The following is a 24,319-nucleotide window of genomic DNA, read 5'->3' as shown; positions in this document are numbered from 1 at the left end:
GTCCCCCGTACTTACGATGAATTGGATCTAATCCAACTCTCTTCCATTTTTGGCAGCTTTTCTCGTGTTGACCACTGCATTTTCCAATGAGTACATATTGGTTATTTAAGCAATCTCCTGTTCTCAGAGTCCTAAGAATTTTAGTTGGCTTCCCTCTGCTTTGTCCCTCACAGACATGATAACACAACAGTCTTATAACCATCAGATGTTTTTCCCTGCCTCCTTTTATTGGGGGTGCAGGGGTTTACTAAGATACTGTGTCAACTAGTTTTATTATAGATGTTGTGTATGTCTGTGGTTTTGCTATCCTAGTTGTTCAGCAGTTTTTAATTTAGGAGAGGATTTTCAAATATTAAACCAACCTGGTTTTCCTTGAATAATCCAAACTTGGTTGTAATATATCCTTTTCATGTACTACTAAATTCACTTTGCTAATATTTTGTTAGGAAATTCATATAAATATTCATGAAATACGTTGGTTTATATTTTGTCTTGAAATGCTCTTGATGGATTTTGTTATAAAAATTATATTGTCCAAATGACAAATGTCTATTCTTCTTAAAGAATGAATTTATGTTAAATTGATATTATTTATTCCTTAAAACTTTGGTGGAATTCACTAGTGAAGCCATCTGAGTCTAGATTGTTTAGTGGAATGTTTTAATTAAAGATTTAATTTCTTTAATAGATATAGGACTATAAAGACTTTCTACCCCTCCTTGCTTCAGTTTTCAATTCTATTTAATCTTTAAAGTCATTGAACTATGTTCTTCAAAATCTACTCTTATTATCACTTTAATCTGTAAAATCCATAGATATGTCCTCCTTTTTATCCTTCATATAGGCAATTTGGTCTTTCTTTTTTGTTTTCTGATCAGTCTTGCTAGTTTTTGTAATTTTATTGTGTCAAGAATGGAAGTTTGGCTTTTCAGAGTTCTTAAACATTGTATGTATGTTTCTATTTCATATACTTCTGCTCTTACTGATTTCCTTCTACTTTTTTGTTCTTTTTCTAGCTTCTTAAGATGGGTACTTTTATCAAGATTTTATCCAGGTGATCAGTATTAAGAAGAGCATGTGTGGTGATGAGCACTGGGTGTTATATGCAACTAATGAATCGAACACTACATCAAAAACTAATGATGTATTATATGTTGGCTAAATGAACATAATAAAAAAAACAAGAAAAAGGATTTTAGTGTTTCTTTTTTTAAATTTCTTACCCCATTTTCTTTTTTTTAATAAAAAATTTTTATTATGTTAGTCACCATACAGTACATCCCTAGATTTAGATGTAAAGTTCCATGATGCATTACTTGCATATAACACCCAGTGCACCATGCAATACGTGCCCTCCTTAATACCCATCACCAGCCTATCCCAATCCCCCAACCCCCTCCCCTCTGGAGCCCTCAGTTTGTTTCCCAGAGTCCATAGTCTCTCATGGTTCATTCCCCCTTCCGTTTACCCCCACTTCCTTCTTCCCTTTCTTCTCCTACCAATCTTCCTACTTTTTATTATTTCTTTTTAAATACATGATAGCATACATATATCATAAACTGAATAATATAACTTAAAGTCTATCAGTTTTCTTCTGAGCATGGCTTTGTTTGCAATCCATACATTGTGATATATTGTGTGTTTATTAATATTCAGAAAATCTATCTTCCAATTTCACCTATGATATGTTCTTTGATTCAGACATTTTTTGAAGTATATTACTCAATTTTCAAATATTTTGAAATTTTCTAGTTACTGTTTTCTTACTGACTTCTTGAATATTTCTGCTGTGGCCAGAGAAAATAATCTATATGATTTCAACCTTTTGATATTTTTGAGAACTGCTTTGTAGACCAGTGCTTGATAAAGATTTCATACTCACGTGAAAAAAATGTTTATTCTACATTTTTCTAGTTATAGTGTTTTTTATGTATCAATTAGGTCAGGTTTGCAAACTCTGTCATATTGTTTCATATTGTTACTAACAGTATTTCATATAATTACTAACATTATAACAGTCTAGATTGTTACTAATGATTATATCTCCTTATCCCATTAATTATAAGAACAGTATCTTAACTCTGAATGTAAACTTGTCTATCCTTTTAATTCTGTCAATATTTGCTTTATGTGTTGTCAGGCTATGTTTTTAGACACATACAAATACAGATTCTCTAAATCTTTCTGGTGTATTTATTCCTTTGTCATTTTGAAATAGCCCTCTTTATCTCCAATAATGTTATTTTTTTTAAAGTCTATATTATGAGGGTGCCTGGGTGACTCAGGCTGTTAAGCATCTGCCTTTAGCTCAGGTCATGATCCCAGGGTCCTGGAACTGAGTCCCATATAGGGATGTGCTCAGCAGGGAGCCTGCTTCTCATCCCCAACCCCCCCCACCCCCGCCAACTCAGGTTCTTCCTCACTAGCTCCGTGGGCTCGCGCTCTCTCTCTCCCCCATCTCTCAAATAAATAAATAAATAAATAATCTTAAAAAAATTAAATAAAAGTCTGTTTTATGTAGTCTTAATAAAGCCACACCATCCTTGCTTAGTATTTTCACGGTACCTTTTCTATCCTTTTACTTTCAATTTTTCTCTATCTTCTTGTTTAATGTTTGTCTTTGTAAAAAGCATATAATTATTGTTTGTTTTTTATCCACTCTGTCTTTTAAGTGGAGGATTAATCCATTTACATACACAATAATTATGATATTTTTGTGTTTAAGATCATCATCTTACTATTTATTTTCTCTTTGTCTCATTTGTTCTATGTTCCTTTTTCTTTCTCTTTATCCCTTATTTGAATTAACCATATTTTTCTTTGTATCATTCTATGTCTTTTCTCCCTCTAGTAGGTTATTATATTTTTTAAACTGTTCCTTTTAGAGGCTATCCTACAGGTTGCAACATGTATCCTTGATTTAATAAGGCAATAAACATTAGTGCTATTATCATTGCCTGGATAATTCAAAGATCTTAGAACACTTAAACTCCATTGACCCTCCCAACTTTTTGCTACTGTTTCATTTTCTTTTTTTTTTTTTTTAAGATTTTATTTATTTACTTGACAGAGAGAGAAACAGGCAGCGAGAGAGGGAACATAAGCAGGGAGAGTGGGAGAGGAAGAAGCAGGCTCCCAGTGGAGGAGCCTGATGCGGGGCTTGATCCCAGAACACCAGGATCACGCCCTGAGCCAAAGGCAGACGCTTAACGACTGAGCCACCCAGGTGCCCCGACTACTGTTGCTATCTTAAGCTTCTTTTAATCTATAACAGTCAACTCCCATCTCTTTCATGACATTGATTTTTTGAAGAGACCAAGGCAGTTGTCTTGTAGAATTTTCCATCTATAGGGTTTTACTTGTTCCTCTTGGTTTCATTTAACTTGGTCCTCTATCCTGTCTACTCTTAGGAAACCAAAAGGGAGATGTAGCTAAATTAGATGTAGGGGAGACACACTTAGCAACAACACTTTATAGCCAATGCTTTGAATTTTATATTGTCACATCAGGGACACAGTAATTCTAACCTTGAAAAATTGTTGTATGGATTAAATGAGATGGCATATGTCAAGAGTCTGTGATGCTATCTGATACACAGTAGGTAAAGAACAGCCTTTCTCAACCTCAGCACTGTGAACACTCTGGACCAGATAAATTTCTGTTATGGGAGCCGTCCTGTGCATTGTAGGATGTCCTGTGCATTAGCAGCATTCCTGACCTCTACCCCTTATATACCAGTACCACACTCCAGTTGTCATAACCAAAAATATCCCAGACATTGCCAAGTGTCCTCTGGGTGGCTGGGGGGTGGGTATTGGTTCCAGTTCAGAACCACTAGTATAGAACAAAAACCCAACTATTTGATAAGTATTCCACAAGTACTTACTATCATGCCTTGTGCAAAGCTTTGAGATTAAGACCTAATGAAACATGATTTCTGACTTCAATATACTCATGGTTTTGGAGAGAGACAATAGGCAAATAGGGAATTAACAGATGGTATGATAACTGCTGTGATAAGGACAATCATTGTCGTATGTGAGGAGGGGCACATGACTCAGTCTGCAGCAGAGTCCCTTTCATGGAAGAATGGAGAACTCTGATTTGAGACCTGAGTGACAGAATCCTCTTTGCTTTCCCATTAACGGCTCAAGAGATCAAACCAATAAAGACCATTCATAATGAAAATCAATACTCCAGAAATGAATTATCAAAACCCATATAATTTTCAGGCTATATTTCAGAGTATGATCAATAAAGATGAATCTACTACTGAATATAGAGACACAAGTAAGGTAAGTCAGGAGTGAGAGCTTCAGATGGCACAATCAGCCATCTACTTCTTCAGTTGTTAGCAGCAAATATGTTATATTTTCCCATTCTATAGCTCTCAGTGTGTCTGAGGACAGACCAGATAACCAACACCAGATTAACATGTCAAGATAATGTCACACACACCCTCTCTCCCTGACACTGGAAAGCCTTAACTAAGGGGGCCCATCCAACTGTGCATACTGGTCCAGCTACCTATACTTTCATTCTTCTTCCTGCCCAAGTACTTCGTTAGGTCACTTACAGTATAACTCAGAGACTGGTTAGCTGTTCACTAATTCTGTTTCCTCTACTTCCTGGGCATACATAACCTGATTACCTTTCCCAGCATCTTCTGCAGCTTACTGTGGCCATGTGAACAACTTCTAATCCAAGGTATGTAATACTGGAAGTCCTATGTACTCATTCCAGGTCTGGCCCATAAAAACCTCCCATGTGCAATCCTTCATGCTGTTTTCCCTTCCAATGGCTTGATTCAGACAAACACTGGTACCTTGGTAGCCAAGGTTTAAAGATGGCAGAGCTGAGGAGTGAAAGGAGCCTGTGTTCCTGAGTCCCCCCTTGGAGGAGAGAGGCCCAGCAACCAAGAATGCCCTTACTAGGCTGGATATGAATAAGAAGTAAACGTCTGTGTTAAGCCGTGAGATTTGAGGATTTATCTAGTATAGCAGCAAGCATTAGCCTCCTAATATACCGAAGGAGAGAAATAGCCAGGTCTCCCCCGCAACTATAAGCCCCTCAGTCCCGCAGACATGCTCGGTATTTCTGCTGTGTTCACCAAGCCAAAGAAAAGTGCCTTTTGCCAGCATATTTCACTGATATTCCCTGGAGTTAAGTGGGTATGTGAGAGGCCATTTGCAGGGCCGCTGCTAAAGATCACACTTCATCTAACGTCCGAAACACAGAAGTAAGAAAGGGCGTGGGCTTTGATGTCAGACAGATGTGGCTTTGAATCTTGGCTCCTCCCTCCTCCCCACCCCTGACAATTCTTTGGCTTCATCTCCCTGGGCCTCTGTTTCTTCATCTGCAAAATGAGGGTAATAACACCTCATAGGAATTTAGTGGGGATAAAAAAAGAGATAGCATATAAAATATCAGCACAGTTCCAAGCATGTCCAAGGTACTCAATTATCAATGAGCTCCCTCCCAACAATCGTGAAACGAACAAATTACGAGTTTTTTTTACCCTTCTAATCAGAAGACTAAGCAAGAAGTGGCCTTTTCACAAAGAACTATATATTTAGTCTTCCATAGACATGTTGAATACCTCATACAAAGGAACCAGGTTCAACAAATACTTTCATTTTTTCCTTGGTCTAAATAAGGCGAATTTAAGTTTCAAGAAACTTAAAAATAAAAGTGTAAACAGAGACAGCATTCATTATTTTTAGAACTTTTTTCCTTTATAGGAAATAAATGTCATGTTTTTAAACCAACAACAGAACATACACTGACCTTTGACCCAGATGGAGAGCAATAAATGAGATGGTTCACCCAAAGCAGGGGAGTACAAGGTTTTGCTGGGTAATACCCGTGTGGCCCCAGATGCGATGAGTCCAAGGGAAAAGATGGCAGATCACAAAGCTAACATGTTTGTGGCAGGCCCTCCATATGACCCAAGCCCATATCTATAGATGAGATTTGGCAACAGGACAGGTAAAACAAGCAAGATCCTTCTAGGGAGGCTGGGGGAGCAGTGAGCTGTTGCAGCCCTGTGCCCCGACTTCAGGAGAAAGAGGCTGAAATGTCAGGCCAACCAGGATGCAGAGGGAAACAAGGAAGAGAGCCGCCCACTGGCATGACTAAGTGTTCTTGGGGACAAGCCTCACTTGGAGGGCAGGAAGCAAATATCCAGATGTTATGAGCTGCCAGATGTGATTAACTGAGGAAAGGTGAAGCTGCCCACTTAACCATCTGAGCAGCAGCCCCATCCGAGTGACCCAAGAGTTTTCTGCAAAAGCATTAATCATCAAAACAAATGGAGGCTCCATCAATCTCCATCCCCACCCCTCTTCGTCTCTCCCTCTGATAGTCAGAACAGCAACCTATTTTTAAACGCTGGCACCACATTCTTTCGTGGAAACATGCGGGCTTCCTGACACAGGCTGATGCTCAGAGGAGATACAGGAACACTGAAGGGACTGCCCACTCTCCCATCCTTCCTCTCCCGTGAGGGGCAGAGGCGGCACCGGGAGGAGGGGCAGGGGAATAGCGAACATCTAACACTGGCCTCCGTGACAGCAAAACCCACTGCTGGCTTCCATCCTCTGCAAAGGGAAGAGGCTTGGGCAAGAACCAGCCCCATGTACAGATATCAATAGCAACAGCTCAAGCCTGGGAAGAAGAAAAATAAACCCCAGATGCCAATTCTAGCATCTTTTAAAGAAAAAGAGTTTAAAAAAAATAAAATAAAGAGTTTAAAAGGATCTCAGTGTCTCTTTAACATGTATCTACTGTGCTTTAAATAAAATAGCAAACATTTCATTAAGCATTAGAGACTTTTTTTTGGCAAGGTCGCAATGAAGTCAATTTACCAAAAAAAAAAAAAAAAAAAAAGACTTTTCAAGAAAGGAGGTTATATTGTACTTACAATCGCTCCAGCTGCTTCAGATCCTGGAAGGCGCCTCTCTCGATGACGCTGACCTGGTTGTCTTCCAGATGCCTAGAACCACAGGAACAGCAGCGGTCAAGGACAAGGGGCCTCAGGGGTCTTCATGCTAGGCTTCAGGCCCAGCAGGCATGGTCACTCGGCCCCTCCCACAACACTCTGCCCTACCCCTCACTCCCCAGCCGGGATCAGTCTGGTGGGACAAGATAATTCACATGCCAGCTTGGTGTCGCGGTAACCAGGGTTTCGCCGCCTGCACACTTCTACCTGACAGATTGGTTTCCATGCCTCTATTTTAAGAATGTTCCCAGCAAATGTCCCCCCAAGCACTGCAGGATGTTGCACAGAAAAGGAAGAGGTAAAAGCTGCTTCTTATAAAAACCACACATATATTCAGCATCTCTTCCCTTGGAGCTCCCTCCTCTAAGGATGTAAAAATACTTCATTAAAAAAGGCCTTCTCTGTGTACTCTGTCTCTGGGTCACCTAGCAGAAAGGGTGACCCTACTGTTGGACAATTGCCTGTGCCAGGAACTCTCCTCGCCCAGGGCCTGGCTGTTCCCAATGTGAGGGTGATGGTCACGAAAGCTAGTCCAGCCACAGACTCTCCTGACCTCCATGTCAGATGATTAAAAACCTAAACACTTTGCTTAAGTGAGGCATGTGGCATATCGTAAGAAGTGAGTATACAATGAAACATTTGTTTCCCTAACTTAAAACACACACACACACACACACACACACACACACACACACACAATGGCAGCTTAAATTGGATTAGCTAGGCTAAGGGAAGCAGTGAGGGAAGGGAAGCAGTGAGGTTGCCCAGTTTCCATCCAGGACAAATCCTGCTGGCTGAATGAGACTTAGGGAGATGAAGTTGTGTTTGAAGGATGTGTCTTTGGAAGGTGGAGTTTAGGAAGAGCTGTGGGTACCCCTGGATTAGGCAGGAGGAGAGGTGCTCTGAGCAGCTTTAAGGAAGCTTGGCCTTCATTCAAAATGATTCCATCCATGCTAGCCCACCACCTCCGAGGAATTTTGTAACCCCTGTATTTCTTGGGCTTGTGTTTTGTTTCTTGTGCTTAGTTTCAAGTCCATCTTCCCCACGCCTAAGGACTCATTATCATCCTCTTTGCCCTAACACAGTTGCCTAGCACAGCAGCCACTTAATAAAGGCTTTTGAATAATGAAAAACTAAAGATGCCTTGGGGCATATAACATATTGATTTTCTATCAAGGAAAAGGCTAGTCTAGGACATATGAAGTGTCTGAGTCAGACTACCAGAGTGATAAGGGTATTCTGTTTGGGTTCAGTGACATTTTACATTTTTTGTGAGTTTTTCGCAAACAATTAAAAATCAATATCATACACACAGACACACACACACACACACATCACAAAAGAAACTCCTTTTGAAAACTTAGCTCCTGTGTTGTGGTGGGAACTGAGTATGTGGTCAGACAGGGCACAAGAGCCCCTCAGTCTGCTTCAGTCCTCATCCACTCCGGTTCATACATTCCTGTCCCTCTGGCCCCTTATAGGCTTCTCGCTTAACAGATATGGACACCATGGAGTAGGGAGGCTAAGAGACTTGCCCAAGAAGAAACTCTTCATATAAAGTCACAGAGCCAACCAGGACAGACTCTCTAACCCCCAGCCTGATGTGCTTGTCAATTCTGGTGTAAAACCCCTGTCCTGCTTTCTTACGAGCTGATGGTGTGACACTGGGCTATCTAGTCAACATCTCAGGGACTCTGTTTCCTCATTTGTAAAATAAAAAACAAACAAACAAACATCTCATAAGTCCTTGTGAGGATAAAAATGGAATAAAGTGTGTAAATGATCTAGTCCAGGATCTGGAGTACAATTAGAGGCTTAATAAATGTTTTTTTCCTTCCCTTGTTTTTCTCTGTATTCTGCCATATGGCAAGAAGGGCCTTGGAATGCCAACGGACTCACACTAGCATATCTCGCTAAATAGGGAACCAGTTCAATATTAGTGACTGGGGATTTGTTTGGGGGGGGGTTACTATCAATCAATCCATCACAGTGCTTGTTGTCATAAGTTCCCAATTTTAATAAGGAGCAACACTAGAGTGACTGAGTGTGATATTCTTCTGGGTTTTTGAAAGAGTTTAACTTCAACCTCCTATGACGAATTTTTTAATTCTGTACTAATTAATATAACACTACTAGCTTCTTTCAGAAAGGGGAGTCGAAAAATGCAAATATATCTGTATTAGATATCTACCCCTTCTTTACTTTGCTCAGGCTCAGGGAGGCTAATTTTTATCACTTCAAGAAGTTTCTTTGACTCTGGTTTCCAGTTGAGTCAGCCAATGGAAGATACCAGCAGAAAATAAGAGGGTGGGATGGAGTGATATTCGGGGATGTATTCCTACCTCCTTCCCTGCCAAGTAACTTCAGATTGACTGTGTCCCTCTACCTAAGACCACAGATCCTGTCAGGTAGTTCCTACCTGTGTGGGCTCAGATAACCACTTCCTCCCACTGCTCCTTGAGGCCCAGAGGACTGCTGTGGCTCCTTGCTGCTAGCCCCAGGAAACTGCACCACGTCTTCTTGGTTTCTCTTAACTTTGCCCACATCTTTGTAAATAATTCTTTATTTAGCGCTCCTTATTTGTCCTAAGTGAGTGTCATCTCTTTCCTGCTGGAATCCTGACTGGTAAGGTAGCTAAGGTCCCTTTCTAGATCTACTTCCTGGACCTATCAGTGTCCAGCCTACTACCTGACTTTTAAAGGTACAATAAATAATCAAAACCTGATGAATGAATGAATGAATGAATGAATGAATGAATGAATGAATGAAGCTGTGAAACTTTCATCCAGACTTCTAGGCTGAGATGCAATTCAGGAGCTTGGGCTAATGTCACTGATATCACTCTCATTTTACTGACCAGATGCAGGAGGTCAGGGATCCAGGAAAGGTTGGATGCCCAGAAGGGCTCTCCATGGTTTGAGTCTGTTCTGAGTTAGAGACACACAGACTGTGTTCATTTTCAGCTCTTTTGGCCTTGTTATTTTTTTAGTTTTAACACTGGATCAGAATCGGAAATCACCCCATGTGATGATGGCTGGGGAGGAGTTTAACTCTTTTATTAACCCCATTTGGAATAAAGCTGGCTCCCACATTGTGGGCATAGCAGAGTTCTTGCAACATATTACTATGAAAGGGAATATAATTGATAACAGCAGAAGAGATCTTTTTCCTAATCCCACCCTGTGGCAGAAAGAATTGTTATGGGCAATTCTTATATATTCCCCTTGAAGGTACTTTATTTGGGGAAAATTGCCTTTGGATGAGACCAAAGTTCCCCAATCTCCATTTTATCTGCTTTTGTCCATTCACCTGCACTGTATTAACAGTTCTGCATGGAAATAGGTGGCAAGCTCAAATTATTCAAGACTATTGAGTCTTTTCTGGCTTCACTATAAATTGTAAATAAGAAACATATAGGGAATGTGCCAAGGTGTGATGAAAGCTTTTCAAAAAAGATAGTTGTCTAGGTTACTCAGCTAAAAAGAATAGATTGAGGGAAAATATGGTTTAAATGTCTGGGTATTTTACTGGCGTGAGAAAGCATTTCAGCTATCCCACCTAGCAGATTCTTTCACAGTAATAAAGGGCCACTTGAATGGGATTGTCTTTGAGTTGAAACACAGTATATTAACAGAGTCTATAAAGTGGGGGAAAGGCGAGTGTTTGGTGTTGCTTATCAAAATAAGAAGAATGTGCCAATTAAATGAAAGATAAACTGGAGTCGAAGGAATGTTTTGTAGACCCTCCAGAGGATATTAATACAATCTTTTTTGATTATTTTAAACTTTCTATTTGCAGAGAGCAGATATGGAAATTGGAATTTTTATTAGCTTTTCTGATGTAATGTAAGAAAATCAAAAGGTTTTCTTTTCTGACTTGGTTAGAAAATGAAGCATTAGGTGAAATTTCTGACTTGCATGAAAGGAAATCTCTCACAGATGCAAGGGGGGAAATGGAAACAAAGAGAAAAGTTAAATGTTTGTTCTTTAAGTTGTCAAATGACCTGTAATCAGGAGTTTACCACCTCTATCTCTTTAATAAAAGTGACTCTAAAACTGAGCCATGGAATTCCCTCAACCTATCCCAGTCTCAATTCTGACCCACACACTTCTCGTGAGAGCTGCCAGTCATTTGACAGACACGTGACTGCTTACGGCAAAAGACTTGGCAGAGGGTAGAGGGTCCCTCTGCTGCCCCCACTACCTTCCTCCTGAGGATGGTGAGAGGAGTGTGAACACGTCACATCTGGAGAATAGATCAAGGAGAAAACATCTGCTATCTGGAGGCCCAACATTCAGATCCTAGTGTTCCCACACACGGGTGTTCAGGGAAACTCAGGTAAGCCACTTACTTGCACATCAGGGCTGCATTTATAAGATGGGTAGACTATTCCTTCTTGGTTGTCTAAAATTTCTGTAATGTAAATGGACAGCAGCTCTGCACAGAGGTTAGAAAGCACACGTTCTGGGTTCTGATTTCTCCTTAGTATTACCTGCCATGTGAAGCTGGGACAACTTAACCAACCGTGTCTGTTTCCTTTGCGCATATAGGGATTAATAACCATATAACAGAGAGCTTCGTCTGCGAAAGGTTACCATACATATGTTGGTTATCATCACCATTGTTACCACTATCTACTTCTCAATCACAAAAGCAATGCTATGAAAGTAATACTCCACAAGTTGCAGCGAGAACAAACAGACGTCATGAAAATGATAAAACCATAAAGCATTAAATGCGCAACTGTGAGATATAGGAGGATTTCTGACTATTTGTTATGAGTGGAATTATATTCCCCCTCCAAATTTATGTGTTGATGTCCTAATCCCCAGGCTATCATAGTGTGACCTTATTTGGAGATATGGTCCTCACTGAGATAACTCAGTTAAAATGGGGTCATTAGGGTGTACACTAATCTAATATGACTGGTGTCCTTATAACAAGGGAAAATGTGAACAGAGGCATGCATAGAAGGAAGACAATGTGAGAGACTCAGGGAGAAGACAACCATCTAGAAACCAGGGATTCCTGAGGCCACAAGAAGCTAGAAGGGGGGCTGGATCAGATCCTCCCTCTCAGCCCTCAAAAGGAACCAACCCCGTTGACACCCTGATTTTGGATTTCTGGCCTCAGAAACTGTGAGCCAATCATTTCTGTTGTTTAAGCCACCCACTGTGTGGTCCTTTGTTACAGTAGCCCTACCGAACTAGGACTATCATTCCTTAACTTACAGATGAAAAAACTGAGGCCCAAAGAGGTATAGTGATCACGCGGGCAGTTAATTTTGATGCAGCACCAGAACCTGGTACTTTCTGTCCCTACAATAAAATTCTTTGTATTACAATGAGCTGTTAGTAAAAAGAAGGCAGTGGCTTCAGATACCAAGACTTTAGCTGCTGCTTCTAGTAGGGATTTGCCACCCAGGTTTCCATGACACAACAAACACCAAGGCAGCGGCCAGATAGTCTAGATGGTGCTCCAGGTCTGGAGCCACACTTATGGGGCAAAATCAACCTCTGAGTCAAGTAGGAGAGAGGCTCCGATTGCTCCTTGCTCATACCTCTAAATGTCTCATACTTGCCAATGGACAAGCATTTAGGCATATTCTTATCACTCACAGACTTAGGGATGGGTGAAGGTGTTCAATATTTAGCAAGGAAACCTGATATTCCTTGCTCTCTGGTTGCATCAATAGCCATCTCAAATTTTGCTCCTGTCTGTACGGCTGTGGGTGTACATGCAGCAGGGGCTCTAACCCTGTCTGACTCTCTCCCTTCCTTCTCCCTTCTCCAGTAAGCAACAAGATAAATAACATTCATTCTGATTGCTCTTTTAATGCACAGGCTGGAGAAGAAATTATAATCTCTATGGAAGAGTAATATGGTTAGTCAAGCTGACATTGCTGTCATCCTAGAAGCTGGGCATGTTGATTTATTCGTGTAGAGACTTCTGTTTTCCCTGTCACTGGAACTGACTTCTTCCACCGGTCTAGCCCAGCCGGCAGCATGGAGACACAGAATGAGATACTTGTGAAAACCTAGGTACACTAATGAAGGGTTTTCTGTTGCAGAATGGTAAATTCCTGTCACCCAGTGCATAGGGGTGCGATGTCAGGGCAGCAGAACATTTTCACAAGGCTGAAGAGCTGAAAATGAAAATGCGTCAAAGAGCCATGTGTTACTTACAAGACTCGGAGGTTCTTGAGTCCAGTGAAGTCCATCTTGGTGATCCTGGTAATATTATTTCTGTCCAGGTCACTGGAATAGAGAGCACATTTGGGTCAGATTTTTTTGCAGGTTACACTTATGATCTATTCAACTCAAATTGGCTTGAAGGAATGTTACTTGTCAAGCAGAAGGTAATTCCAGTGATTAATGTCATCCCCTGAGCATGCCCAACCAACCTTAAGGATACTGCATGGAATAAGCTACCCATTATGTATACACTAGAGCCCTGCTATATTTAGCTGCCTGGCTTCTGTTGCCCCTTCTTTGGGTAACAACTTTTTCTTTGGAAGTCCCCTCCCTCAACTCTCAGATCATGTCACATAAGTGGGCTGACCCCTCTTCCCAGGTCCAGACCTAATCCAGGCTAGGCTTATAAGCATCTTGCCTCCCTCTGACCACAGTATTTGTTTCAGGAAAGTACACATGACTCAAATTCCCAATAGTTCTCTCCCCACTGGGTTTCCAACCTGTTCAGCACTGCCAGAAAGCATCTTGCCACCATGAAGAGAGAGTTTTCCAGAGTCGAAGAAAGACTGACTCCTGGTGCTATCCTACGGGTATGTGGGTCTACCCACGCCTGAAGCCAGGTACTTCTGCATTTTGAAATTCCATGAGCCAATCTATCCCATCTCCCTTATATTCTGTCTTAAAACAGTTTGAGTTGAATTTTCTATCACTCAAAACCAAAAGAATCTTGACTGACTTTAGTACCTACCTAGGTATTTGTTTATTTTCCAGCTAGTCTGCAAACTCCCTGAGGGCAAAGGTAATATCTCATTTAATTTCCATAGCCCAATATAGAGAGTATGTGCCTAGCACATAGCAGAGGGACCTTTGCTCATCTCAGACATTAGGTAAAGACAGTTACGTGGATTGCTCCTGCCTCAGCTAGTAGGTTTACATCACTATAAATGGTCCCAAAGAGAAGAATTTGCTATGGAAGAATTGAAAGCATTATGGTGGTATTTGTGTTGGGGAGAAGGGGCACCATGGGTGTCAGAAAACCAGGGTTAGAAAAAACCAAAGTCAGGAATGAACCTATGAATAACGGTATATATATTTTGTGTCCACTAACATTATCTAAGACTAGATGCAAAAAAAAAAAAAAAAAAAGACCATGAATAATATGTTAGAATTCCCAATAATGGATGCTGACTAATTCCTATCTACCATACCTTCTTGAGAAATTTTCAGAGTTTTGGCCACCTTGGAGTTTCAACAAGTTACTTGTAAACTGGCTTTGCTCTTTTCCTGAACATTCAGGAACTAATGAGGCCATTTTCCCCATGACAGATCCCCATGACAGATCCTCATCCCCAACCTACTTCTTAGGTTTTCCTAGCCAGGGCCTACAGTTGCCATCCTGCAGTCATGCCTCAGAGGGGTTTGTGAGCTCTACAGCATATCAAAGGGACAGGGAAACAGTCTTCAGATTCCAGCACTTTTTATAAGGAAGGGTTATTCTCCTGATATTGAAAATAATACCAAAATAAAAATCAAGTGAGTCCTTGGGTAACCTTACCTGGGAACCACCTCCCTTCCTCACCCAGTTTTCTACAACCCAAAATAGCAGTCAAGTTGTTTCTTAACTAGCCTGTGAGGGAGAGAGGCAGGATATAGACTTCTCAGACTAAGTTGAGTGCTGGTAAAGGAAGAGCACAAATTACACAGAGAAATAAAGAAAGGTTGCCTGAGTGAGGATCAGACAGCGGCACACAGATAGGAATGTGTGCACACTCATACTCATCCCGAGTATTCTTCTCAACTCCTGTCTCAATTGGAACTGATGTTTGGGGACACTGAAAACTGCAGATATGACAATGCAACTAAGGGTTTAATTACCAGGACACAGCATGATATCTCAGCAGTTTGTGCTGGTGGCTGTGGCACCAATATTTTCAATTAATATTTATTATGTGAAGCGGCATAAAGTGTGCTGCTGAAACACTGGGGACTAGGGGCTGGGGACAGGTTGTGGGGTTGCCCTGGTACACAGTCTCTGTTTGGGAGGCAGAGCTTCAGAGGCAAGCAGCCCTGAGTTTGAATCCCTGCCCTGCCACCTCCTGAGTGACCTATGGGCTGTTCACTTCATCTCTGAGGTTCAGCTTCTCCATCCACAAACTGGGGGTGATTACCTCAACCTCACGCGTTTTTATGAAGGTCAAAGGAAATGACACATACACAGCGCTTGCCCGGCCCTTGTTAGAGACTCAATCATGGCAGCTATTGTTACTATCATTAGTTGAACTATACCCTTCTAACCTGCACCCCCCGCTTCCACCCTGAAATTTCAATGCATCAAGAGCAGCTGCCTGCACCATCCCAAACTCTGTGCCTACAGATGAATCCTGGGATCTCCAGGAGACGATCTTCCTATAGATGTAAGAGGGGTACATTTTGTGACTAAGAAGTAGTAAGATGGCACCACAAGCAGCCCCCTCATGCTGCCCCTCCCTCTCACATTTCTAAGACACCTATTTCCAAATCTTCTGCTGCCCTGTCAGCACACACACTGCCCGACTGCCAGGAAGGAGGTCAGGGAGCACGCTCCTGGGCTTTGAGGTGAGACAGGTCATGGTTCAAATCTCCTCCCCACTCCCTACTCCCAGCTGTGTGAGTTTCAGTATTTTACTTAACTTCTCTGAGCCTCCATGCTTTATGTAAGCCTCTCCTACTTGCAACCTTGGATAGGGAGAGGCGCAGAACCTTGACTGCAAGCAGGCTTGGCTGAAAATGGGAATTAATTAAATAGACAGTAAGAAGAGGCTGCACTACCTCATGCTCCCGTTGCTCTCCCAGCCCCCACTGTTGCAGTCCAGGCTACTCTGGAACTTCAGACCGATTTCTTAGCCTTTAGCTTTGGTCTTTGATGGAATCAGAATCAGTATATCTGAGCCTCATGTGAGTTCTAACCATCTGCAAGCATGATCACTAGATGGGAAGCCAGTGCAATTCTAGTGGTGGGATAGGGAAGCAGGGTGGCATTAAAACACGTCTGCAAGTTGTTTCTTTGACAAGCCTGCCCTCGAGAGGTGGAGACTATGTCCCTTTCCCTTGAAAGTGAGCAGGCCTCATGACTGCTTAGACAAGCCTGGGGCAGGAATGATGTTGTGGAATTTCTGAGGCTGGATTAGAAAAGGCAGCAAGCAACTGCCAGAAGGCCTAGAGTTACCACTGGTAAGACCATGTGAGAGGACCAGAGAGAGACAGAGACAGGGAGAGACAGAGAGGGGCTGGAGGAGCCCGTGTGGTTTCACACTGGCTGTTTGATTTTTTCCAGCCTAGAGGTCAGGTATGTAAGTACAAACACCTTTGAGATTCCAGCTCCAGCTACCATCTGGCTATGACTTATGAGAAACGCTGAGCCAGATCACCCAGCTGAACTACTCTTGAATTCCTGCCCACAGAAGCTGTAAGGGAGAATACTAAAAGGAGCACTGTGTCTTAAGCCGTTAAGTTTTGGAGTGATTCGCCTGGCAACAAAAGAGAGATGGAAGAGAAAGGAAGAGAAAGACACCTTTTGAATGTTAAATTTACCATTAACAATGGAACTCCCTTCACATGACTCTCAATGGCGTGTCCCTTCTGTGCTTGCCTGTCACCCTTGAAATCCTCAGTCCTGTCATTATGGTCAAAGATGGCTCACAGGGGCCAAAAACACCCTGTCATTCTAGGAATAAAAAAGAACTGCCCTTCTCTCAGGTTCTTAGGGGTAAAGACTGCATAATTAGGGTTGCCTATCTCTCCAAATGAGCCTTAGGACACCATGAGAATCACCCTGGTGTTATATGAGTAATCACAGTAGTGGGTACCATTCATTGAACATTGTGGCAGAGACTGGCAAGTTGTCCCCCAAATCATTTTTCCTCTGGTGTACACAGATAGCATACATTTCTCAGTCTCCCTGGCAGGGAGGTGAAACCATGTGACTGAGTTCTCAATATTACATGGGCAGAGGTTATATATGCTGCCTTCAGGCTTGACCAATAACACTTCCTGCCCAATCCTCCATGCTCTTTTTCTTCACCCTGCTTGGGCTGAATTCAGTAAATCCAGTGGAGGACTCTAAGAATGGCAGACAGAAAGACCCTGGGTCCTTGATTAACTGCATGGAATACAGACCTCCCCTCCCCTGTCTCTCCATTTACCTATATAAAACTCGGACACATTAAAGAAATAATTCTTAAAGCTACTGAAATTTTGGGCATATTTGTTATAGCAGTCTACACTGACAAATGCAATGTCTTTGAGTCAGGATCTTTTCATCTTTTTTTTTTTTTTTCTTTCTCTTTGCAACAGTTCTGAAGAGTAGGTGTAATTATCTTCCTTAAACAGATAAAAATACTGAAGATAAGCTTTAATAAGAGCTGATGTTTGCTGGGCCCAAACTATACACCAGCCATTGTACTAAAAACTGTATGTTCATTTTCTCTTATCCAGATAGCAATCATACGTGGTAGGTACTATTATTATCCCATTCTTCACATGAGGAAGCTGACGCATAATTTCCCCCACCCCAATCCAGTTTAGATTTTACCAATAAAGCAACTTGCCATGAAGTCATATAACCAGTAAGTGGCAATGGCTGGGATGTGAACTTGGGATCTCTGAATGCAGAGGACATGTTTTTTTATCACATCATGCTCCCCATCTTTAGCTAGACTCTAAGCATTTTCTACTATATCAGGTTAACTGCTGACTGAAAGAAAAATGAATGGATAAATGAATAAATAAATAGAACAGAACAGTACAGAATAGAATCTCCCATCCCATCTTGAAGAAAGCAAAGGGCACTCCTGGTGACTTCATTGCTTCCCATTCCAGCCAAGATGGCCCATTTCCTTTTTTGTCTCCCAGTGAGGTCTGGGCCAGTGGGGGTACTGAGACCCTCTGCAAGCTAGATGGGGTGAGGGTGCTTTCCTGCTGTTTTTATCCATGTCTGGTTTCTGCCATGTTGCTCATCATCTACCATATTGCCTATATAAACAGGCATCGCCAGGGTAATCTCCTGCATTATTTTTCCCCATCCCAATCAGTGAATCATCAACCAGTGCTGTGAGTCGCAGCTTTGTGGTATTTTCACATCTGTTTGACACCTTGGATGGGGTGGGGAGGATGAGGAATTCAGAACAACATTGGAAAAATGAAACAAAAATGTTCTGGGGCAGGCCACTGTCCCTAACTTGGCACACGTATATTCACATTCTTCTTTTGATTCATTCTGTGGCATTCCAGCAAAATGTTCTTTTTGCTGTGGCACATCTGGGAAGAGAGAGCAGTAAAAACAGTGTAGTGTGGAGAAAAGGGCTTCAATACCAAACCCAGAAGATATAGATTTGAGTCCCCTCTTCCTTCTTAGCTGGGTGACTCTGGGAACGTCACTTAAACTTGTTTAACCCCAGTTGTTCGTATTATTGTTGAGACTTTTATAAAATATGACCAAGAACACCAGCGCTACAGGATTACCATGAGGCTCGATAGATAAACTATGTGAGGAAGTACATTCTAAACAGCAGTCAGAGTCGTTAATTTTTCACTCACAGACAACAACTTGCAGGGAGAGGATGCAGAGGTGGAAGTTAGGACTGGTGTCAAAAAAAAAAGATGTTTCTTGGGGTGCCTGGGTGGCTCAGTCATTAGGCGTCTGCCTTCGGCTCGGGGCGTGATCCCGGAGTCCTGGGATCGAGCCCCACATCAGGCTCTTCCACTGGGAGCCTGCTTCTTCCTCTCCCACTCCCCTGCTTGTGTTCCCTCTCTCTCTGGCTGTCTCTCTCTCTGTCAAATGAATAAAGAAAATCTTTAAAAAAAAAAAAAGATGTTTCTCTATGATGGTGCAACCTACAAAGTTAGAGAATACACCATCAGTTCGGATCAGACTTTAAGACCACCTGCCCCCATACAGCACGTGTATACAGAGTGATGCCTTCTGGGTTTCAGGAAAGAAGATATCTCAGTATAAGGTAAACTTGGAAGGGCTGCCTTACAATGAAGTAATTCCCTATTACAGGGGTATATAAGCCCAGATTAGTAGTTAACTCATGCCAGACAGGATGTACTAGTGATGGGTAGGAAGCTGGATGACATGACCGATAAAGTCCTGATAATTTTAAGATCTATAATTCTTGTATTTTGGGGGCCCAGAACCAAGTGGGCTTAAAAATATGGCCCAGTCTTTGCCCTCAGTTTGCAGTCTATTTGAGGAGATGGACTGTTTTACGAGCTACTTAGAGAACAATGTAAGAATATACAGAATTAGATGTTAAGAATGTGATCTTGAGTCCATGGAGCATTAGCAATCAGACAGCAGGGGCCATGATGGGGATCACAGAGAAGTGAAGAGTCTGAGGACAAGGACAGCAAGCTTCTGAGCAAGGATGGTGTGATGCATTCACGTTCAAAATCTCAAAGCCTAATCTGGGGGACTCTGCTTAGGAAAGTGGTAAGAGGGGCCAGAATTAAGATGTCTTGTGGTCCAGCCTGACCCCTTGTTTACCACTAGCAAAGAAGAAGTTCCAATCAAATCAGAGTAATTTAGTGAAGGAGCTTTGGTCTCCATTTCAGTTATTCACTCTCTACCCAGGGCAGGCTAACCTGAACGGACCACATCACAAGGCTGGCTGCTGTGCCCTTCTGTTTTACTTTGAGTTAAGCAGGAGATGGGGGAAGAAAACAAAGTGAGGAGAGTGTATTTATTCTCCCGGTTCCCTCCCTGAGAGGTCACTCAGGTTAGCTAGTATCTCTGCCAAAGGTCACGACTCCTCTTCATGGTGGACCACTTCCTGGTTCCAGAACAGTTGTCTTCTCTAATCTCTTCTGGCTCAGAGGTAGTAACAGCTCTAGCTTCTAGTCCTGGTTCCCTGAACCACACCTAACTACTGAAATAGCCCCTTTGTAAATCAATCTTCTTTATATAATCCTAATTTAAGTTTTCCCACCTATTTCATTTTCTGACTGATATATCATTCATTCAATAAATTGTCTTAACCACTAAGTTTCAGGTACTTTATTAAATGCTAGGACACAGGTGTAAACAAGACTGGCATGGTCTCTGACACTGAGCAAGTATAGTGGGGAAGAAATAAATAAAGGGTCAACTCCCATAGACTGTGCTAAACAGTCTACACTAAGTGTTATTGAACTTTTTCTGTAAAGAACCGAATAGTAAATAATTTAGGTTTTGCTAGCCATATTTTTCATCACAGCTATTCAACTCAGCTCTGTAGCACAGACAGTACACAAACTAACAGGTATGGCTGTGCTCCAATAAAACTTTATTTGCAAAACAGGCTGAAGGCCAGATTGGGTCAGGGAGCTACAGTTTACAGACTCCTGTTCTATACTGTGCTAGAGCTATAAACAAAAGCTTACAGGAGGGTATACCAAGTTTTAAGGATCAGGAGAAGCTTCCAGAAAAAGGTAATGTTTTAATTGAGGCTTCAAGAATGAGTTGGCCATAGCTAGGCTGGTTGGCATGGAAATATGCGAGAGAGAGGAAAAGGATTCTAGGTCAAAGAAGCAGCATGTATAAAATCCCAGAGTCATTGCTTTAGGATAACTGCAAGATTTGTTTGGCTGTTAAAGCATGTTACAGGGGAAAGCAGGACATTCCTTCTTTCTATCTTTCCTCTTTTCCTCCCTCTTTCTCTTGCTCTCTTCATCCTTCCTTTATTCCTACAATAGGCCTTTATTATACACCTACTCTGGACCTGGTACTGTGTTTATGGCTAGGGATAGCATTTTGAACAACAACAGCAAAAATTGTTCCTTTCAAGGAACTTTTATTCCTTGGTGAGTGTGGCAGACAAACTCTAGGGTGGCTTACATGATCCCCATCTCCTGGTATTAGCACCCTTGAGTAATCTCTTCTCCTTGAGCAAAGTAGGACCTACTGACTTCCTTCTCATTGTTATAATATGGCAAGGTGACAGGATGGCACTTCTGTGATTATATTATATACAACTATAATGCCCATCCTGCTAGGACACTCTTTCCGTTGTTACTTATGATGAGGAAGTAATCATATTAGGGAGGCACACATGGCAAGGAACTGAGGACAGCCCCCACAAACAACCAATGAGGAACTGAAGATAACCACCAGGAGTCTGAAGTCTTCAATCTATTAGACTGCAATTCTGCCAATAACCTCAAGAGCTTGGAAGTGGATCCATCCCAGTTGAGCCTTCAGATGAGACCACATTCTCCCCCTAACAGCTGTGTGAAACCTTGAAGCAGAGGCCACTATCTAACTGTAAGGTAATAAATGGGAGTTGTTTTAAGCCAAGTTTATGGTAAGACTGTTACACAGCAATGGAAAACTAACACAGGGGGACAGAGGCAACCACAAATTAACGAAAGAACTACAGATTACAAAGAAATAACTAGAAAATCATTTCAGGGTGAGGTGAAGGGAATGAAAGTGGGCACGGGAGGAAGTGGGAGCATTAGGAAGGGTGGTCAGGAGAGACCTTGGGTCTGAGACTTGAAGGGAAAGAAAGAACAAGACGAGAGGTTGAAGGGAGACATTTCCAAGTACAGGAACAGAATCACAAAGGCTCTGAAGAGAGAAAGCATTTGGAGGGTCTAAGCAACAGAAAGTTCAGGTGATTGGAGCAGAGTAAAACCAAATAGGATCACAGGCAGGTGGCACCCAGACTCTGGGGCATCCAGGGGGCAGCTTTCATGCCTTCAGCACTAGGAACCACAGAAGAGGTCAAGCAGGGAAGTAACTGACTTAACAGCCCTCAACCTCTTTCCCCTGACATCAAACCTGTCCCCTACAACCAGATTCATTCCCCTGACATCAAACCTGTCCCCTACAACCAGATTCATTTCCCCCAAATGCCAGTGTCTTTCACAGTGCAATAGCACTGCATCCAGGTGGGTCTCATGACTGTTCTTAGCCTGCCTCATTTAATTCTTTCTTCTTTCAGTCCAAAGACCTTTACTGAGCACCTTCCAGATTTGTGACTCTGTGAGACACTCCATTGACACTTATGTTCCTGTTACTTGCTGGCCTCTGAAGCCTTCAACATCCTTTCTCCATCTAAGTCCTACCACTACATTGTGGGGTGAATTGTGTCTCCCCAAAAGATATGCTGAAGTCCTAACTGCTGGTACCTGTAAAAGTGACCTTCTCTGGAAATAGGGTCTTTGCAGATGGAATTAGTTTCAAATGAGGCCATTAGTGTGGCCTTAATCCAATATGACTAGAATCCTCATAAGACAATGAGACAGAGACACAGGGAGAATGCCAGGGGACACCAGAAGCAGACACTGGAGTGAGGGAACTACAAATCAATGAATGCCACGGATCACCAGCCACTACCAGAAGATAGGAAGAGGCAAGGAAAGATTCCCCCCCACCACCCACTACAGATTTCAGAGTGAGCATGGCCATACTGACTTCTTGATTTCAGACTTCTAGCCCCAAGAAGTGTAACAGAATGCATCTCTGTTGATTTAAGCCACCCAGTTTGTGGTACTTCGTTTCGGCTACCTCGTGAAACATAAGACCTCTCTTCAGGCTTTGTGAAGCACCCCCCCCCCCCGCCCGCCCAGTCTCCTCTCTGCAGCTTTCCCAGCCTCTCCATCCTGCACTGATCTCTCCCTTCTCTGAACTTCTGAACTTCTGCATCATTTAGCCTCTGCACAATCCATTTTGGCCTTTCATCACATTTCCTTCCACCTCGTGTGTGCTGCCTGTTTCCTGTGTGTTTGCCTCGTCTCCCAGAGGAGTGTGAAGCTCCGTGGGAGCCAAAACCACAGATCATACTCCCCTCACTTCCTCCCAGACACCTTGGATGAAGTGAGGTCCCTTGGAGACACTCAGAGAAATGTACACTAGTATTCTCTGGATTCTGGGGCAACGAGTTTTGTTGTTTTTTCTTAAATGTTTTACATTTTGCTTCTTAGGACTATCAATGTTTTCCACAATAAATATATATTACTCACGTACTCTTCCCTCTCCCTGCCAAAATGTTCAAAGAAGTGGCCCAGTTGAAATAGGACTCTTCTCATGGCTAAAGTGACCAGCAGAGCCAAAGCCATTTAAGACCTGGAAATCTGGCCAAAAGAAGATGTTCTTTGATGGGCCCAAGGGCAGTTCTTAGAAGCTGCTCAGATGGCCCTACCCATACGGTTGCCTTCCTTTCTTTGCTTTCTCTCCCCAGCCATCCATTCATCTTCCCTGATGGAAGAGAGAAAGCAGTATGTGTTCAAGAATCATCAAATCACCATCCCACTAGGTCACACGCAGCCACATTTCACTATGGATCCCCTCAAAGAGCTTCCATCTCATGTCTTACTGCACAACAGAGACATTACTGAATTATTCTCTGACTTTTTCACTTCATCCTCATCAGTTACATAACCACATACAAGTTTAAAAACACATACACGCATTCGGGAGAGAAATGACTGAATTTGATTTAAAAAACTGGCTTCACACTACCTCAGTTGTTTGGGAACTAAGCCTCCCTGGGCTAAATTTCTGGCTTGGCAACACTCTCGCATATATAATTTTACACCTGCAAAAGTTTGCAGCCAGTGCTTTGCAGACAGCTACCTGCAGGGAGGAGAACAGCCAGACAGAGGGGCAACCTGAATGGTTGGATGTGGGGGTGGTGAGGGCTCTGCAAGGAGGAGGGGTGAGCATGGGTCTCCACTCTTCCTCTCCCTGCAGCAGGAGGGCTCCCCACTGGCCCCTGTCTTGCTCTGTTCAGTTTCATGCTCCAGCATGAAGGGCATACAGGGGACATATCTAGCTCTTTGCTGGAGGCAGTAGAGTAGAACTTGCAAACTCATAGCCCACGGGCCAATTCTGGCCTGCAGACATGGTTTGTCTGGTCCTCAGTATGATTTTAGCATTATAAACTAATTGCCAATTTGGGAGCATTTCACATACAAATCTAGAATTCTAGATTGTCTCTAAAAAATCAGATGATCTGACCCTCTGGGCTTTCATGGCCACTGGAAACTGAAGCTAAGAGGTAACTGCCCATTTTGGACAAGATACGGACTTTGCTATTCATTAGTCCCATTCATCTGCTTCCCTGACTTATGCCGCCTGCTTGGCCCTTACAGGCACTGTTTG

At 42.4% G+C, this 24,319-nt stretch overlaps 1 protein-coding gene across 1 annotated transcript in view; it reads right to left on the bottom strand.

Moving 5' to 3' along the window:
- The window catches only part of SLIT3 (slit guidance ligand 3), a 585,386-nt gene that overhangs the window by 526,217 nt on the left and 34,850 nt on the right, over window positions 1–24,319 (bottom strand). Inside the window, exons 2-3 of the mRNA XM_045792074.2 lie at window positions 13,186–13,257; window positions 6,923–6,994 (exon numbers count right to left, since the gene is read on the bottom strand). Coding sequence (XP_045648030.1) covers window positions 6,923–6,994; window positions 13,186–13,257 — 144 coding nt within the window. The remainder of the gene's footprint in view (window positions 1–6,922; window positions 6,995–13,185; window positions 13,258–24,319) is intronic.

Source organism: Ursus americanus, chromosome 15 (genome assembly GCF_024610735.1).
Source record: "Ursus americanus isolate L20-20 chromosome 15, mUrsAme1.1.p, whole genome shotgun sequence".
NCBI classification, from domain to species: Eukaryota; Metazoa; Chordata; class Mammalia; order Carnivora; family Ursidae; genus Ursus; species Ursus americanus.
Note: the sequence above shows the minus strand (reverse complement) of the source record. Positions and strands in the feature narration are given on the sequence as shown.